This window comes from Anolis carolinensis, chromosome 5 (assembly GCF_035594765.1).
Source record: "Anolis carolinensis isolate JA03-04 chromosome 5, rAnoCar3.1.pri, whole genome shotgun sequence".
Lineage (NCBI taxonomy): Eukaryota > Metazoa > Chordata > Lepidosauria > Squamata > Dactyloidae > Anolis > Anolis carolinensis.
The window spans coordinates 157,647,481-157,666,646 of record NC_085845.1 but is presented as its reverse complement, the minus strand read 5'-3'; the positions used below and the strand labels follow the sequence as shown (position 1 = coordinate 157,666,646).

At 36.4% G+C, this 19,166-nt stretch overlaps 1 protein-coding gene across 14 annotated transcripts in view; it reads left to right on the top strand.

Annotated features, from left to right (window-relative positions):
• The window catches only part of ppp1r12a (protein phosphatase 1 regulatory subunit 12A), a 122,608-nt gene that overhangs the window by 76,421 nt on the left and 27,021 nt on the right, over positions 1–19,166 (top strand). For 8 of the 14 annotated variants that reach the window (XM_008110933.3, XM_062982658.1, XM_008110932.3 and 5 more), the window contains exons 7-15: positions 62–150; positions 377–534; positions 4,711–4,829; positions 9,958–10,074; positions 11,618–11,830; positions 12,990–13,207; positions 15,252–15,419; positions 15,813–15,989; positions 18,146–18,236. In XM_008110933.3, the coding sequence (XP_008109140.1) occupies positions 62–150; positions 377–534; positions 4,711–4,829; positions 9,958–10,074; positions 11,618–11,830; positions 12,990–13,207; positions 15,252–15,419; positions 15,813–15,989; positions 18,146–18,236 (1,350 nt within the window). The remainder of the gene's footprint in view (positions 1–61; positions 151–376; positions 535–4,710; positions 4,830–9,957; positions 10,075–11,617; positions 11,831–12,989; positions 13,208–15,251; positions 15,420–15,812; positions 15,990–18,145; positions 18,237–19,166) is intronic. The other 6 variants (XM_062982661.1, XM_003221126.4, XM_062982664.1 and 3 more) reach the window with 5 other exon arrangements.

Below are 19,166 nucleotides of genomic sequence, written 5' to 3'. Positions count from 1 at the left end.
TTTTCTTGTTTTGGATGTGTCTGGTGCTTGCATTAAATGAATCTTTTAATTTCTCTTAAAGCTTCATAGTGAAAAAAAAGAGAAGAAATCTCCCCTGATTGAATCAACAGCCAACATGGATAATAATCAGTCTCAAAAACCATTTAAAAAGTGAGTAGAGGAGCTAACATAAACATGGTATGAGTTGATGGGCTGGTCTGAAATTGTAAAAAGTCGAATTGGTGTGCTCTTGTGGAAATACTAGAAAGGAGAAGATAGAGGTATAACCACACCTGAGTCCATATTTGTTGCCACTACTTCAGTCTGCTTAGATACCTCTTCATTTTCGAAAGTTAGTAATTAAATATCTAATGTTTTAAAAAACATATTGTTACAGCAAGGAAACTTTAATCATTGAGCAAGAGAAGAATGCATCAAACATTGAGTGTCTAGAAGAAGAAAAGGCTGATGAAGAGGAGGAAGGAAAGAAAGATGAATCCAGCTGTTCTAGTGAAGAAGAAGATGAGGAGGACTCAGAATCTGAAGCAGAAACAGGTAATGTAGAACGTGTATTTCAGTTTACCGCTCTTAGTTTAATTAACCATAGTTAATTAAATTGTTCATTTAATTAACTACTTCTCACTTGTTTTCTCCTTCCTTATGCTTAATTTGTGTAATTTTCTTAGGATTTAAATCATAATCACTTAAGAGTCCAATATAGAAATTCAGTGATGGTGCTGCTTTAGAAATTCTTGTGTTGAATGTATTGATGAGGTTGATCAGAGAAGGGGCATATGTGCTTGGAAGGGATTTTTAATCCACTGTGAAAGAAATATAGTAGAGTCTCGCTTATCCTACATAAACGGGCCAGCAGAAAGTTGGATAAGCAAAAATGTTGGATAATAAGAGGGGATTAAGGAAAAGCCTATTAAACTTGAAATTATGTTATGATTTTACAAATTAAGCACCCAAACATCATGTTTTATAACAAATCGACAGAAAAAGCAGTTCAATACACAGTAACATTATGTAGTAATTACTGTATTTATGAATTTAGCACTAAAATAGTGCAATGTATTGAAATCATTGACTACAAAAATACTGACTACTAAAAGGCAGACTGTGTTGGATAATACAGAATGTTGGATAAGCGAAGGTTGAATAAGTGAGACTCTACTGTAGATGTATGACATTTATTACAATACATATAAATCACGTATATATGTGTGTATGTATGTGTTCATATCTGGAAGATACTCAAGAAGAAAATATAGTAATTGAATTGACCCTGGAGAATTCTGAAATTCTTCACTGGGAAACTGATTTGGTAGCAACAAGGAAATTGCACACTCTTATCTTTTGATAGTAGTACACATTGAATGTTAATTTTAAAATAATGACTCAAAAGGATGTACACTGATCTTACTTAAAAGAGCATACAGTAAGCCGGAGGGTCATGCTTTATTATATCCCAGTGATTTCCACTAATGGCTTAAAGTTTCAGACTTTTCATTTCAGAATGTCTTGAGTTACATGACTCCTGTTACTGTGTTTCCTTTGTTGCTACTATGTAGTCTTGCGCCAGGAAAATATGACTGTGACACAAGAATTAATTTATGTAAACTTGGAGGTTTTTAAATATCAACAAGGCTTTCATCATACTTTATTTGGCATGCTAGGGAACATAGGCTTTTCCCTAGAGCTGAATCTCAGTGTTCCAAATTTTCCCACTGCTTGTTTTAAGGTGGATTCACAATTAAATATTTGACACTTCGGGAAAAAAGATTCTAACTTAGTTAGGCTTGCTGTGGTGCATGCTAGTGCAGCATAAAGTTTCAGATTTTAGTGAAAGCAAGTTTGAGTGAATTGAGAAATACTTGAGGCTTCATTTATTTTCCTTTTCCCAGAGAAGAAATGTCAAGGAGCCTACAGCTCATTGTTTAGTTTCTTTGAAAGTTGTGTTAGTACAGTTATTAAAGTGCACCTCAGAACATCCTTTTCAAGTATACAGTGGAGATGATTCATCACTCTCCATTTTCATCTTCTCCCCTATTTAATAGAAAGGTAGGGTAAATAGCATTTGATCAAAATACATATGCAGAACAGTGTGTAGGTTTACAGACTGGCTATTCAATGCATATCACGTTTGAAGGTGACACGGGATTTTGTAAGCAGATTTTGTGTTCCTAAAAACTCAATGAACATCATCTGTAACTCTTACCCAGGTGTCCAATACAGTGGATAAATCCAAGACAAAAACTTGTTTTTTATAGGGCTCATGTTCTTACACTATGATATCATGCTTGGGCGTTTTGGGGCCATAGCTGGAAAATGTGGCTAGATCTAGCCCATTGGCAGCAGTTGGAGAGGGGGGGGGCTTTATCGGCACCTCTTCCATTTATTTTCAGGGCTATTGGGATTAAAATGACCACACTTGAAAGACACTTCTACCACTGCTAGCCCACCAAGTTTCATAGTGTTTGGGTTGTCCCCTGATTTTTAGGATTTTTTTTCTTTTTAGAAATAATATCTCCTTTAGAAAATTCCCAAAAAAGGTATCTCCCACTGGCCTGTGACTTTTCCAGAACAGCAGCAAGTCACCATTCCTTACTCCCAAATGTCAAAGATGCACTTCCACACTCCACAGCCCACCCACGATTATACTTTCTTTACTAATAAAAAAACAACAGCAACTTCTTCCAAAGCTTCTTCAATTTGCATTTCTTGTTCTCACAACATCCTGGAAGAGGCCAGCAGCCCACCACCATCCATAAGCAAGGAAGCAGCATGTCCCTGCTTAGAAAAACACTCCTGTATGATCCAGAAATTATTTGGTATTAGTGGTAAGTTTAGGTAGATAGGTAGTTTATCTGTAAATAGTTTTGTGGTTTTCTGGATTCCTATAATTATAAATAACAATAATATTTTAAAAGTACTACTTTGATGAAAGATAGGAGGGAGGAGAGAGAAGAAAAAAGCTAAAGGCTTTAGTAGATGCTAAAGGGTGACTCAAAGCTCAAAGCCACCCTATAAGAAAAGCACACCCACCCATAAGTCCCCAAACACTACGCATCCACCTACCCGCACTTTCCAACTCCCAGTGCCACTAAATAAAGAAACAAGAAAATAAAGGAAAATCAAAAAGATTCAATGTTAGAAGAGAGAGCTAGTGACAAGGCAATCAGACTGAAGAGAGAGGTGTCTCTCTAGAGTCAAGATGCAACCATTAAATAGACACAGCTTGCGTAAGACATGTCATGGCTTTCTTCTATTCTGATTGGCCCAACAGGCAGGACTCACAGGGAAACCCCGTGTAAGCACTCGGCAGCCTCTCTGCCTGCCACATGTTCCCAAATAGAGCATAAGGTGCTGCAACAGGCAGCCACATGGTCCGGCTATGTTGAAAAAAACATGGTAACAGAGCCTTTGCCGTTATGGGAGTCTGAAGAAGCCAAAGGAAAATGGCTAAAACGAATCCATACACAAGTCTACTAACTAGAGTGGATCTATTGAATTAATTGAACTTGAATTGTCTTAACCACATTCTGATTGATTCAGTTGATATAAACTGTTTTGGGGGCTAAAAATGTAATTTAGGTCATAATATCCTGCCTTACTGTTGTTTTACAGTTAACTGAGTCTAGATTTGAACATTTACTACTCTTTAGCCTTTTGGAGATGAGTAACAAATGATAGAATATTTGCTGATTGTAATTTACTCTCATCTTTCAGCCCAGCCAGTGCACTTTATTTAATGCAACTTTTAAAAACAAGAGATTTCACACCATGTGCAGTGCGTGAATCATATTCAGATGAGAAAATGAACTTTTAATCATGTTAATAAGTACAGTGGAGTCTCACTTATCCAAGACTCGCTTAGCCAAGGTTCTGGATTATCCAAGGCATTTTTGTAGTCAATGTTTTCAATATATCATGATATTTTGGTGCTAAATTTGTAAATACAGTAATTACAACATAACATTACTGCGTATTGAACTACTTTTTCTGTCAAATTTGTTGTATAACATGATGTTTTGGTGCTTAATTTGTAAAATCATAACCTAATTTGATGTTTAATAGGCTTTTCCTTAATCCCTCCTTATTATCCAAGATATTTGCTTATCCAAGGTTCTGCCAATCCGTTTAGCTTGGATAAGTGAGACTCTACTGTATGTTCAAAGCCCTGTTTCAGCCTTTTCTTCATTACACTAGATGGAGAAACAAGAGAGCCACACACTGTAGTTGGGCTATACACTGGTAGTAGATATTACATTTTCATTCTCTTCAATATCTATTTATTTATATAGTTCATCAGTGTACATGGCGTTTTACGTGTTGTCCATCCTTTGTATTTTAAAATATGGATAGTATAATACAGTTTTAGTATCCCAGTGATTTCTCTTTGATGTTTAAGTTATACAGAGTTGTTTCTAATAGTAGAACAATAGTAAACATTTTAATGTGCTGTTAAACATTGATTATGTTTTGTGTGCAGTTTGATACAGGCAGTGTATGTAATACTAAAGTTACATGTTGACTTATGCTGAACCCATGAATGTTATAATTTTTTTCATATGCAAGGAATACACTTGCCATTACATTCCTCTGAATATAGCCTATAGCATGAGATATTCCTGCTTAGGTTCGAAGATCAAATGAGAGCTGATGCCTTTATGTTGTTTTCAGAAAGAAATTATAAATTAGTTTAACATCTGTGTGGCTTATTTACAGAAAAAAATAAACCTACAACAAATAATACCAATATCACCAATGTGCAAGCTGCTCCTATAGCTGTGACAACGGCATCTGTTCCTACTGGTCAAGTGACACCTACATCTCCTGTTAAAAAGGTAAGATATAGCTTGTTTCCATTTTTACAGTGTAAGGGGTTAGTTATATGTGTATTACCATTATATCTCTTGTACTATTGAAAGCAATGCCATATGGTCAATTTTATGCCATTTTAATACAATTATTTCATGCTTCTTTGAATGTTTGTAAATCTGGTTAAACAGCTCTCCAGTGAATTGATAAAAGACTTTAAGTTGTTCTGAGAAGGAATAGCACTCTTTCCAAGCTTGTGCTTCAATGTACCAAATGGATTTGCATCAACCAACCTTGTCTAATAGATGGAAGGTTTGGATTTAAGTCCATTGTCATGAATTCTCTGGACTATTTCAATCTCTTTCCTGTATGTAAACTGAGAGGCAAATGTATGTGTTCTACAGAGAAACAAGTCATACCAGTGCTCAGAAAGTGTATTGAAATGATTTGTTCAGGAAAGACCCTTAAAATGTGTTTTCCCAAGATGTTCTTTACAGGGACAACTGTGTTAGCTGCTATACATACCCTTCTTTTAAAGTGCTAAAGAAACAATGCAAAGTAGATACTGATACTGTGCTTTGTAAGTTATCTGTATGGAATGGAAGGAGGCTGTGTTTAAATGTATATGATAACTTTCATTTTGTACAGCCCCAACGTTTGCACCACACTGGTTGTTGGGGAAGGTTCAAGCAGCATGGAGCTGAGAGATGGCACTTTAGCTGTACTAGCTTACTTTTTGGAGTGCAGTAACTTTATTTTCATCACTTAACAACAACAAAAATTTTAAAACTCACCGAACTTAAGTTTTTGAAACTGCTTTAGTATTTGAGAAAAAACATTATTTACAAAACCAAAGCAGGTTGAGAAGTGGGAATAGTAAACCAAAAGTCAGAGGAATAGGTATACCAGTGCCAGGAATCTGGTATTATTACTCTACCATATATTATACTATATCCTGAAACTGGTTTGACGCTAGCCTCAGTGGATTGTGTAATCACTATCTTGTCCCAATCTGGATACAAGATTTCCCATTTAATCGCCTGGACATAATCTAGCGTTGAATCTGAGTTGCCTCAATGTTTTTGTGAGGTACAGGAAATTCAACATCTAAAACAGATAGGAGGTATCTATCTGTGTGTTCTTCACAGTGCCAAAAGCAATGGGACATATCGTCCAGTGTCAAATCTGAGATACTTCAGTGTTTTTGAGGTATCTCAAATTCAAAATGGAAACAGTAAAGGGGAACATGTGAGAAGAATATTTCATGATCTCTATAGACTTGAAGGAAACTTATCTCTATATACCACTGGCAAAAGACTGCCAGAGACTCAGATTCAGTTATCAGCAAGCTAACTACCAGTTCAGTGTTTGATGTTGCAGCTTCTAATTGGTGCCAATGATATTCATGAAAATATTGATAATAACACTATCAAACCCATCGATAGTATTGCTAAGTCAGAAAGGGATACAGATGTTTCCATATTTAGACATTCTAGTGAAATAGGAGTCAAAATCAAAACTATAGACACACAGAAGTTTTTAAGAATTATGGAATTTTGATAAATTACAAAAAGAGCTGTTTGACTCCAACTAGGTGCTTAATTTATTATTATCATATTTATTTAACACATTTAGAAGCGAGCTCAGATCAACACCATGAAGGGAAACTTAACTTTTTCAAAGGAGAGGAAAGAGAAATTGTAGACAAATATCCATACTGATATCAGAATCAGCACATTTAGTGAAATTGGTTAGGATGATAGGCCTGCTAATATCAGCCGTACAGGTAGTATCCTGGGGATGCTTTTATTCAAGAGACCACTATATCCTTATCAAATACCAGTAAAAGGAAAGAAGAACCATTTAATATGTATTCTACAACAGTTGATAAAGGATCTAAGGTAGTGGTTGGTTGACAAGAATTTTGATATCAGCTCTCATGAAAGGAACAGATAACAATAACTATGGATGGAAATCTAACCTGTTAAGTCTCACTTTGGCCAAGTAAAGGTACAAGTGAGTTGGAACAACAAAGACAGGAGTTACAATATCAACGTTCTTGTATTGAAGGCAGTAAGACTAGCAGTTATGAGATTATTAACAATAGTGAAAGGGAGCCATGTCCAATTAAGAACATACAACATGACAGTGAGAGCATGTGTGTCAAGTCAAAGAAGTTTGAGATCAATCCCACTGATAATACTACAACAAAATTTGAAATAAATTCTGTTCCTGGTTGGAAAATGTTATTTCCTGTTTAATTGTGAAGTACTTACTTTGAAAGTAGTTGTTATACACCCAGAAACGTCGTTTTTGTGGCCACAAGCTATGTTGAATTGGTTGCGACTGTGTGAGATATTCATTGAAAAACTATAGCAAAATGTGCTGTAGGATGTCCTGCAAAAACAAAGTTTTTGGAATTTAATAAATGTTTTTATGATAGAACCAATTAGGAAATGACACTTATATACCAGGAACAAAAATCGTGTTACATAGTTTAATCTGTGAATCCGAAAAGTTGTTTTGCTGGGTCAAAAAAATTCTAAGATCAATATCAGTAGTGTATTTAAAGAGGAGCCCCCGGTGGCGTAGTGGGTTAAACCGCTGAGCTGCTGAATTTGCTGATGAAAAGGTCGGCGGTTCGAATCCTGGGAGCGGAGTGAGCTCCTGCTGTTAGCCCCAGCTTCTGCCAACCTAGAAATTCGAAAACATGTAAATGTGAGGAGATCAGTTGGTACTGCTCCAGCGGGAAAGTAATGGCACTCCATGCAGTCATGCTGGCCACATGACCTTGAAGGTGTCTACAGACAACACCGGCTCTTCAGCTTAGAAATGGAAATAAGCACCAACCCCCAGAGTTGGACACGTCAAGACTTAATGTCGAAGAAAACCTTTTCCTTTTACCTATTTGAAGAGGAAATTAAAAAAAAAATGGACTATTTGAACAAGAATATGGCTCATTCTGGGGAGTGAATGTTGAATGGGGATATGTTTCTGCTTATTAGATCAAATTTATGGTCCCTTTGCAATAGAAATTTAAAGTTAAAAAGATACTGTTCTATTGATGACAGCAAAGATGCAAAAGAATTTGATGCTTTGGCAATGCTCTGGTTGGCTGGATCTTTGTATACCTTTCCCTGATACAAATATTCCAGAAAATAGTTCAAAAGTTGCAACAGGAGGGAACACATGTGTTGTTAATAACACTGTATTGGCCAAGATGACCATGGTTTCATTCACTACTAAAATTAGTATTGTTCCCACCAAAGAGATTATTTCAGCAGAGAGGATCTATTGAGTCAAGGGCCTTTCAACATCAGAACCCAACTTGATTAAATTTAAGAACATGAAATTTGATAGGATAGCACTAAATTTACAACTTTACATGTTTGTGGTTATAGACACAATAATGTCATCCAGGAAGGAATCAACAAAAAATATTTATGAAAAAACATGGAAAGTATTTGAAATCTGGTTTAGAGATGTGAATTTGGAGATTGTGGACATATACTACATGTTTTACAGAATGTTTTAAGGAAAGGACTAAACCCAAATACGTTTAAATGTCAGGTTCAGAATTATCTGTGGTGTTAAAGAGTCACAAAAGCTCATTATCAGCTCATCTGCACATGAGAAGATTTTTTTTAGAGGCGCAACGTTGGCATCTTCTTGTACTGTGCATAGCTTTCTGTCCTGAATAGACTTACCACGTCTCTATTTGTGCCATTGAGGGAATTTGACATTTATGACATATAAAATGGTTTTCCTTGTGCCTGTATTATTAGCCAGAATAGTTTCAGAACTGGATGCACTATCAACTCGTCCTGATTTGTGTCAATTTGAATTAGTTTTTCTCTAGATTCCACTTTTTGCCTAAATGGGTTTCCAAATATCAGTGTCATAAATGTTATACTTATCCCACTTGCTCTTTTATTTCTATTAGTTCATTTTTGTGTGTTTTGCTTCCATAAGTTTGGGTGGGGGGCAATTCTAGTTTTAACATTTCTCAGTGAGTGCAAAGGATTCCAAGCCAAGAGAGAAAATGCTGCTCTCCACAAGGCCTATCTCTTATTTATCTGATGAATTATTAAATTTATATCCCAACTTTTTCCAAATATGGGATCCAAGGGGGCTGAAAAATAAGAGCCAAGTGCTCCAGATTCTCTTCTTCCAATGGCTTATCAACAGAGAAAGTTACAGTGTAATTTCTTCTGTTTCCTTGTCTTTCCACCTTTTAATGTACAGTTAATTTGTCATTAGAACAAAAAAATGTTAAAGTCTCACTAAAATGGCATTCCTTCATCAAAAACAGCAGCCTTGCTACCATATTACTTTTGCTGGTGGTTTTGTCAAGGCCTGTATGTATGTGGCTGATTGGCTGCACTTAGCTTGATGTGTTACAAATTGTGCTGTTATCTGAGCTACTCTGTCCTGTGTGCAGATGAACAAAGCATAACTATTAAGATCAGAGAAGAGGTAAGTGGCTTATATACAAAATTGTTATCACTTGCACAAAATTACTATCATATTTAGCCTTCATTGACCTATCTGCAGCCTTAAAAAGAACTAAAGAGAAAATCCATTAGAAATATGCAACAAAATAATTGCACAACCGACTCTCCAATTTCATACAATTTTTTTTCTAGATAGGCAACAAGATAAGCAGTATCTGAACAGATTTGTGCTATTCTGTTCCAACATAAACACTTTTTTCACATCTTTCAAGCACTGAATCAAGCTGCACCATTCCACTATTTTCATATTTTAATTGCCCATTCCCCCTTAAATTTGATAATCTAAAGTTGCTAATGCCTGCAGTGTGTGTGAAAGTGAAACCAAGTATCTGTCACTTGACTCTTTCTTCCCACATCTTTTAAATTCTGGCTTTCCATTTTTGTTGTGTCCCCTCCCCTCTTTCATTTGGTGCCTGGATATGGTGGTGTTGCCTCATGAAAAAAATGAGCTGAATCCCATGTTAACTTCCTGCTTCAATCCTGAAGGTTAGCACCACATTCAATTCACATCTCCACATACATATGTTTTTAATTCTGTGAACATGTGACGTTTGTGAATTGAACTGACAACAAAAGACTAGTGTTTGCTTCCTTTCAATCTTTGTATCTTTTTTATATGTCTTGTCCCAACTGGCTTTAGTATGACTTTCTTCCTCCTATCATGCCTGTGGCGGACTCTGTAAACCCTACATCATGGAGGCAGGGCTTACGTAAAACTGGGATTGTTCTAGTGCCCAGTAAAGGTGAAAAGTCTCTGGTGAGGGCTTTGTATGTGTGATTTCCCCTCCCTTACAACTGCTAAATAACAAGTGAATTCAGAAGTTAACACCGCTATTGCATGATTTTCAACAGTGTGCCTTTTTTTGCATCTCATTGTCTTTGTGTAGTGCAATGTTTAAAGCTAACCTTTGAAAATTTTATTATTTTTACCAATATGGGATTTTTTTAGAATAAGGTCATTAACTTGCTAAGGAAATTGTGTGAGATTTTGCTTCCTTTTCCAGATGTACAAAAAAAATCTATAGAAAAAGAATTCAGAAATATTCCGTGGTGCATGGAATTCTAGAATAAACATGATAAACATCATTCTGTGATCTTTGTGTAGTTTCGCATTCAGATATGAAGAAGAATATATCACCATATAGAAACTCTTGTGTTTTACAGGAGCAGTGTTTGCTTGTGCCCCCTCCTTGGCAGCCATGGTTGCCCTTACATGCAGAATTTGAGACTGGGTCAATGTCTTTTACTTCCACAAAGTGCAGTTGTAGGCTAGTTATTCTTCGCTTTCTCAGAGACTGTATATATCAATATTATCTTCACAATTCTGGTCCCCAGAATTGAGGTACCCAGCTGTCTTCATGCAACAGTTTAAATTGTTTGGGTTGTGCATACATATTATTTCTGGTAACTTTTCAGTCCCCCTCTCTTTTAGGAAACATGACCTTTGGGATGTACATTAAAAAATACCTTTGGGAGTTTTTTCATACATAAATTTTTGGGGAGATCATAATGTGGGAACTGACATGTTTTGAAGGGAATTCATTAAAGAGGCTTGCTAGAATTGAGCTTAATGGGTCAGAGTGCAACTCTGCAAAAGAGCATTAACTATTCCTGAATAGGCCATATGGCAGCTAAGCAGGAAGATTTGTAGCTATGTAAGATTTCACTACAGTGGCTATGTAGAGGGAGACACAGAAATCAGCTTTGAAACATGCTCCACAATAGCCACTGTGTTGGGTCTACAAATTAAGTTAGATAGAAAGAGGTAACTTGTAATGACTTGCATTGTTTGCCAGCACCTAAAACATTAAATATGGCAATGAATCCGGGGTACTGGAAGGATTTAATGTGAAGGGCTTGCACAATGCCTAGACCCATCATGTGCTCCCTATATCTAGAGTCGGTGTTGGATGAAGAAGTTAGATAAATTAATATGCTAGCCTCCCAAATGTGGGACTTCACAAAGACCACGAAGGAGAAAACAGGTTGCTTGCCTGTAACTGCTGTTCTCCAAGTGTCCTCTGTGCAGTTACACATCCTGCTGCCTTTATCTGCCAGAGAAATGCAATTTGTTCTGAAAACTCTTTGGTTAGTGACTAGTGATGGCATTAAGGAAACAGAATAAAGACACAATCCCCCTGTTTCATGCACACATGTCAATGAGAAGGGCAAAGGCAACTCCTTTCAAGGTTTTAGGATTTTTCAGATTGTGACCTGTGCATGCACACTCCCAAAGGTTTGACTGCACAGAGGACACGTGGAGAATAAGACTTACAGAAAAGCAACCCTGTGTTTTACAGTTCCCAAGTTCAACTAAGGTTTCTCCCAAAGAAGAAGAGAGAAAGGATGAGTCTCCTGCTTCATGGAGATTAGGTCTTCGAAAGACTGGCAGTTATGGGGCACTGGCAGAGATTACAGCTAGCAAAGAAACTCAGAAAGAGAAGGACTCAACAGGAGTTATGCGTTCAGCTTCAAGCCCTAGATTGTCCTCTTCATTAGACAACAAAGACAAGGTAATTTTTTTTCAAAGCACACAACATACAATACCAAGTTATGGTTGGTGGAGGGTTAAGAATAGGATTACATTTTAAAATGTACTGAATTCAATGTCAAATTGTCGCAGATCATGAAATAAAGTCTCTATCTTTGAAAGCTATTAGGGCAGTCTTGAACAGATACACCTACAGCTTGATGAAGTCTTAGAGGCTCACGCTGTTTTTAGAAATGTGCAGATGAGAGACTTCAGGAATCGGACAAAATTTCAGTGACCTGTATGTATCTTTCTGTCCTTATCCTAGTTCTTAAGAATCAAGAATGGTGCATTTTCCCCATTTACCACATTGGATAATCTTTTTAGTGTGGCTACTATAAATACTAGACTTTTATGGCTTTCTTTGTCTTTTTGGGGTCAACAGTGGGAACATGGCACATCCTGATTTCCCTAACACCTTGTCTTGGAAGCATAATTCTGTACAATTACCAAGCATGTTGATTGGTCTCTGTATAATTTGGTTCACATTTGATAACTACCTACTTATTTACTTGAATACCAGAAGTTTTGTTTGATTTTCTTTACAGTGAAATGTGCACAGCATCAGCACCATTGCTGGATGATTCTAACATCAACCAGAAATTCTAAAACGGGGGTGGGCAATTTATTGACCCTATACTAATTTCGGATGTCCAAATAGTTTGAGCCTTTGGCAACAGTACTCTGTCCCTTCCCTGCTAATCGAATGAGCAGGAAAGAAAAGGGTGCAGAGAATCAATTGTAATTCATAGAAAAGAACAGATGGCAGAAAGAAATAGTACCACCTGCTTTTGTTCTGGCTTTGCTCACTGTCAGTATGGGGAACCAAGGGAATCTGGCACTGAAAAACAACAAAAGCAAAAATAGTCTTTCATCCTAAGCCAAAATATAAAAAATAGATGAAAAAATGTTAAATGTGTCCCTTTTCAATGGTGCACTGATTTTAATGTTATGCTGTGCTTGAATTAATTGAATCAAATTGCAAGGCTTTACACAAAAGATAACAGGAAGAAACATAATAATAATTAGGATCATGTTTAGCCCTTATACATTATAGAGTTATCTTTCCTAATAATTGAAATTTAAGCTAGCTATTCTGAAACACAAATTGAAACCATCCCTGTTCATTTGTTTGTTTTTAGGAGAAAGATACAAAATCAACTAGACTTGCATATGTTGCACCTACCATACCAAGACGGCTGGCCAGTACATCTGACATCGAGGAGAAAGAGAACAGGGATACATCAGCTAGTTTAATACGTGGTAGTGGTTCTTATACCAGACGAAAATGGGAAGAAGACGCAAAGAAGAATATATCAAATGAAGGATCTTCATCACTAAATACGAGCTATCAGAGAAGGTAAATAAATTTTAATCGGAAGATTATATTTTGAAATTTATTAGTAGATAGCAAAAATGTAAAGGAAAAATTCGCCTGTTTTCATTGAGCTATATAGTGTATGTGTAGTTTAAGGAATATAAACATTTTCAAGTAAATTATTTTTAAAGCATTATTCTACTGGAATGTTAGGTGTAGCTTATCAGTTGTCTGATAATGAAAATATTATATTTCACTATTTGTGTTGCTTAAATTCATTGATGGCTAAATAGCTGTGGCTTTGGGGAGGGCCAAAGGGAGAAGATGCCTCTTTCTCCATCTCAGTCACTGCTACATCGGCTTTAGCATCTGATTTTCAGAAAGTGCAGTTATGCTGACAAGGGCAACAGCAACAATTCATGATTATCTCTGAAGGCCAAGTTGTGTCAAAGGGTTTCTCCTTCCATTGTAAGGACCAACACAGTTTCTGTTGCAGTTGGTTACATTTCATTGTTTTTGTTTTTGAATTACGGCTAAACAAGCATATTAGTAGAGTCATCATTGAAGCTTTTCCATGATGGGAGTTATATCTAATACATGTTATACTATTACATCTATAGAAGCAGGAAGATACTTTTGAATTTTTGGTCTTGTTCCTTATGCTGTTGCTTGGCAGTCAAAATATGGCAACTTGGGATTTAAACTAATGAAATGTGCATTATTAAAGATTTCATTTATGACCATTGTGTGATGTTTAAGGAAATTTACATCAGCACTTAGACTTAGTATTTTGGTGCAAAAGCAATACATTGTGATATGGTGCCTTGCAGAAGTATTCCATCTTTCTCTCCTAACCTTTACACATGTTGTCGTGTTACAATCTTCAATTGCAATGGGTTTAATTGGCACTGTTACCATTTGAAATACACAAAATACTGAACACTGTGATACTACAAAAATATTTGTATAGTTGTTCAAAAGTTTAGTAATTGGCAGTTGATTGTCCAAATATTTAGCCCCGCCCTCCCCTTTGACTTACCTAAATAAACAGTCCCCCTCTTCCAGAAGTCATATGGGTAGTTGAATAGAGTTCATCTGTGTGCAGAACATATGCACTTGTGAAAGAAGAAAAATGTCCTTCAGAACTCAGTGACTAAGTAAGGAGGACATTCAAGAAGTAAAGGAGTGGACAGTGGTTGCCACAGTGAGATGAGCTAAATAATGTGTGAGACATCTATCACTCATACATTCCACAAAGTAGGCTTGGTAGAAAAAATGGCAGCATGAAAGTCATTGGTGAAACCAATATGAGGATATTCTGAATTTTATAAAAAGACATGGAAGAGACGTATGGGAAAAGAACTGGACTTTTTGGCCTTGCCTGTAAATTCTGTATGTTGCAGAAATCTAAGACCACTCACACAGTGAACCAGCACATTAAAGTGTGATTGCTTTTCCTTAAGAGAGTGTGGGAAAATGATCAGAGATGGGTGGATGAGTGGGTGGAGCCAAATAAAGGGCAATTGTAAAAGAAAACCTATTGCAGTCTTGATTCAACAGAGAATGTATGACAAGATTTTTAATATTTGCCAGTGATCTGCATCCAGCTGAAGCAATTCTGTCAGGACTGGGCAAAAACATTAGGTAATGCTGATAGAGACTTACCCAAGAAGACTTATATCTGTAATTGATGCCAAAGGTACTACCGAATATTGACTTGGAGGGGATTGCAACCCACAAGTGCCAGTTTGGTTTTGTTCAGGAAGATTTTGTGTCACAATGGAAATTTTGCACCTTCACATATGTATATTAAGTGGTAACAATGGCAATAAAATTTATTTCCATTAACAACATAATGTGAAAAAGGCAGATATGCCTACATTTCGTCTTAAAGTTAAGTTTCAAATTTGGGTAGTTATTTGTGGAAAGGAGAATATTAAGTTTCAGTAAGGATGCTGTTTGAATAAATGTAGTTTGTGGAGCTATTTGGTGGATAGAAATTGGGGTTTGGTAATATGAGTAGCAACATCACCTTAACTGCTTGATAAATACGGTGTTTATTTTCATAATTCAAATGATTTTTCAGTGGGTCCTTCGGTAGAAGACAAGATGATCTGATTAGTTGTAGTATTCCAAGTGTTACATCCGTAACAACAGTTACCTCCCCAGCTGGTCTTCAAAAAAGCCTGCTTTCTAGTGCAAGCTCCGCTACAAAGGTTACAACGGGTTCATCAACAGCAGGCATACCAAGCAGGTGAGAACATTAGTGTGTTTTATAATTGAGTCCATTGTCTGCTTTATGTATGTGCATGCCTTTTTGTGTAGACGGTACTGGGTTCTGGATTTTTTTTCCATTTTTCCATTACATTAGTCTGTATGTAATTTGGCTCAAAATGAAGATGCACTATACGATAATAGCTGTGCATGGCAGTAAAACCAATACTTAAAAATAAAACATAGTTCTGGCTTAATAAGCATATCATTTCTAACAAAGCTCATCTGAAGCTGTATAGATATTTCTGTAATGTAGACCTCAAATTCACATGTTTAAAAAAATCCATCCCTTTGTATCACACTGTTTAGTAAAGTGCTGTTGTTGTTTAGCTATTTCCTTTTCTCTTTTTGTGTTGCTCCTATGATGCCATAGTACCTCAAATCGTTTATGGGCTGAGGATAGTACTGAGAGAGACAAAGACAATGTTCCCACAGCAGTGACTGTTCCTGTTGCGCCATCAGTTGTAAATACCGCAACCACTACCACAACCTTGACTACAACTACTTCTGGCACTGTGTCCTCAACTTCAGAGGTCAGGGAGAGACGCAGGTGTGTAAAGTTCTGAGATTAATATTTGTTTTTCTGCATATCAGTTAGTATGAGGTGAACACATTTCTTGTTCATGAAATGTGCACTGATGCAGGGGTAAATGCATTAAAGCTTTGCTCTTTTGTGTGTGTGCGTGTTAAGAGATGGAGGAGATGAAAAGCTTATAAGTAGCAAGTATCTGTTTCCCATTGTGGATACTCTTGATTTTTTTAAAAAAAATGCCAGGTACAGGATTTTGTACATATTCAGTTAGCTCCATATTTCCAGCCCTTACTATCTTATAGATCTGAGGATTTTTTTTATTGTTCTTAATTGAGCAAACAAAAACAAAAATTAGCTATTACAGCGGTTGAAGCGTTTTCAAACAGAGTCATTGTTAAACCATGATATATCTTTAAACACACATTTCAGAGTCACACTTTAAATGGTGAATGGTGAATGCTTACAATCACCTTTTCTTCTGCTTTGCCATATATGTTATGTATATGTTTTCCTGTGGAAACGTGCTTGTTTCCTGTTGACAACTTCCTGCTGTCATCTTGCCTCCCAGATGATTTTGTGTCTGAAGGAAAGTGTCATGGTTTTAATTTGCTGTTTTATCTCATCTCTCAGCTACAAATGTGAACATCAGTTTTCAAAAATTCTTGTAACAGAATAACAGCAATGTGTTGTATATTGAAATATATTATAAACATACTTTAAAACAAATTTAGATTGTTCATAAACCTCCAAATTAACATGGCAGCTTGAGCACTGAGACAAAAACTGTTAGGATATCTTGAAAGACTGATTTCATTAGACATATGAGATGGCTAAAGAAAGTAGCAAGTATACACAAAGTGTGTTAGAAAATACAGTCATATCTCAATTAACAAGGCCTCTGATGGAGAAGGTCCTTTTTTGCAAATGTTTTTTATTTCCACTCCACTCAGTCCCTCTTTCCTCCTAATCCTTTCTCTAGCTGGATGTTTTAGTAACATCTGCATTGGGAGGATGATGGAACAAGCTTCACAGGTTTCCCATTTTCACAGAGATAATGCAGCTCTAGCACCTGCAAAAGTGGTGATCCTGCTGTAAATAGATTTGCCAAAAAACCAACAATATCATGCCTGTTTGCAGATTCCACTCCCTAAAAAATTCCAGTGACAGAAGGTGATAGGAAGGAAAGGAGAAGATTCTAAAGTTGGAAGGAATCTGCGAATTCCCCCACTTTGATTCCTATCAAAAGTTTATATACATGTTGACCTCTTTCTTACACGAGAAGATGTGGGTAACTGAAAATGTATTCCACAAACCTATTTAATTGATGCTGTAGAACTGGAAGAGGCTTGATATGAAGGCTGGGTTCTTAATTCTGTTATTTAAGATTGATGATACATGAAAGGTATCATACCTTACAATATGAAAAAGTAAGGTGTGAAACTGGACAGTAAAGAATTCATCAGGTTTTAAAACATTTTCAAAACAATTTGATTTACAAAGCAGTATGGCAGTAGCTTTCCACATAGTATAAGGTAGATGAAGCTCATTTATATCCAGATACCAAGAGGATATTGAAAAAAAAGCAAGTTACATTTAGAATGCAGGCACTGAATTTGTCATTCACTCTCACCCGTGTTTAAAGAAGTTGTATGTGTGTTGCACAAGATGAAGTATCACATTTGCATTTATACCCATCTGAATCATCTTAATTATTGAATCGTGTTGTCCTTACATCACCCAATTTGACCTTGATAATCACACTCATATAAAATCACATTAATTTCAAATTATTTGGTACTGGAAGGTCGCCGATCATTTGAGTTTGTTAACTGCTTAGGGATAATATAAGATAATTTAATAATTAGGTCCACTTTTCCCTGATACTTTACATTTTCATAGCTCGAACAAAGATTCTAGGCTCTATTGTAGATAATCAAAATATAGCAAGTTTGAATATACTTGTAGGTATAGTATGGCAAAATATGAGTTGCAATCTTGTAACCATTGTAAACCATGTTGTTGTGATAAAACCTTTTTGTCTGCCATTAAGTTGAATTATCAGTTGCCTTTTTTTCAATCAGTGACAGCATTGGGAAGCCTTAGCTTATAATTTTTATAATATTTACAGAAAGTTCAATTTAACAGTTATTCCTGTCTGATAATCTTAACTCCAGGTCATACCTCACCCCAGTTCGGGATGAAGAATCTGAATCCCAAAGAAAAGCCAGATCAAGGCAAGCAAGGCAGTCTAGAAGATCAACACAGGTACAGTGGTTCTGTGTTTAGACAACATTGACTAAATCAGATTGTCAATTCCATGAAGAATAGGACTATTCAGTTCAATTCAACAATTTATTATAGTCTATGACCAGCATATCTGAAAATGGGCACAGGTGCCCGAAAAGGGGAATTGCAGTTCCCATAAAAGTCAAATAGAAGGACAAATTAAAAACATGTTATAATAAAACAAATTAAAAGCAGACTATTAGCAGGGTTGGCTAATAGTAAATATTGATCACTAAGAGGCTCTGGAGGGGGACAGAGGGAGCATTTGCAGAATTTCAGTTATAACAAATTGCTCTGGCTACAAGCCCTGCAGGGTCAGTCATCTTCTGTCTGATGGAGTTTGCTGCCGCACAGAACCTGGTGACACTATAGGTTATTGCAGAACAGAAGTCCGAGAGCAGCAGAGAGGTGTAGTATCTTTCAGTGCGACCTGGATGTTTTAAAAGCCAAGGAGTGATGAAATTGATTCTAATATCTATAAAACATACACTGGAGGAGCACGTGCTTGATTGTTTCGATATGGCCAGACTCACAAGGGCATAGTCTCCCCTGAGCAGGGACTATTGAATCAACAGAATTTACTTAAGGGTTGACTTACTAAGTTCCCATTAAGGCAGTGTATCATATTTTAGTCCTACACACTAAAACGTGTAGGACATTTCAGATATCAAATGTGATCGGATAACTATGAACGGACTAGCTGACTAGCCTTTATTAAAAGAAAAGAGGTACTCTGATTTCATTAACTCCTTATATTATAAATCTGAGAGGAGAGTATTGGGTGTTCTTGCAGGGATTCCAGAGGTGTTGCATGTTTTTATTAATTCTTATTAAAGCCTTTCTGGGATCTGGGACCAATTCTAAATCGAATGCTCAAGCAGAGGTGGAATTGATGGCTCCAATAAACAA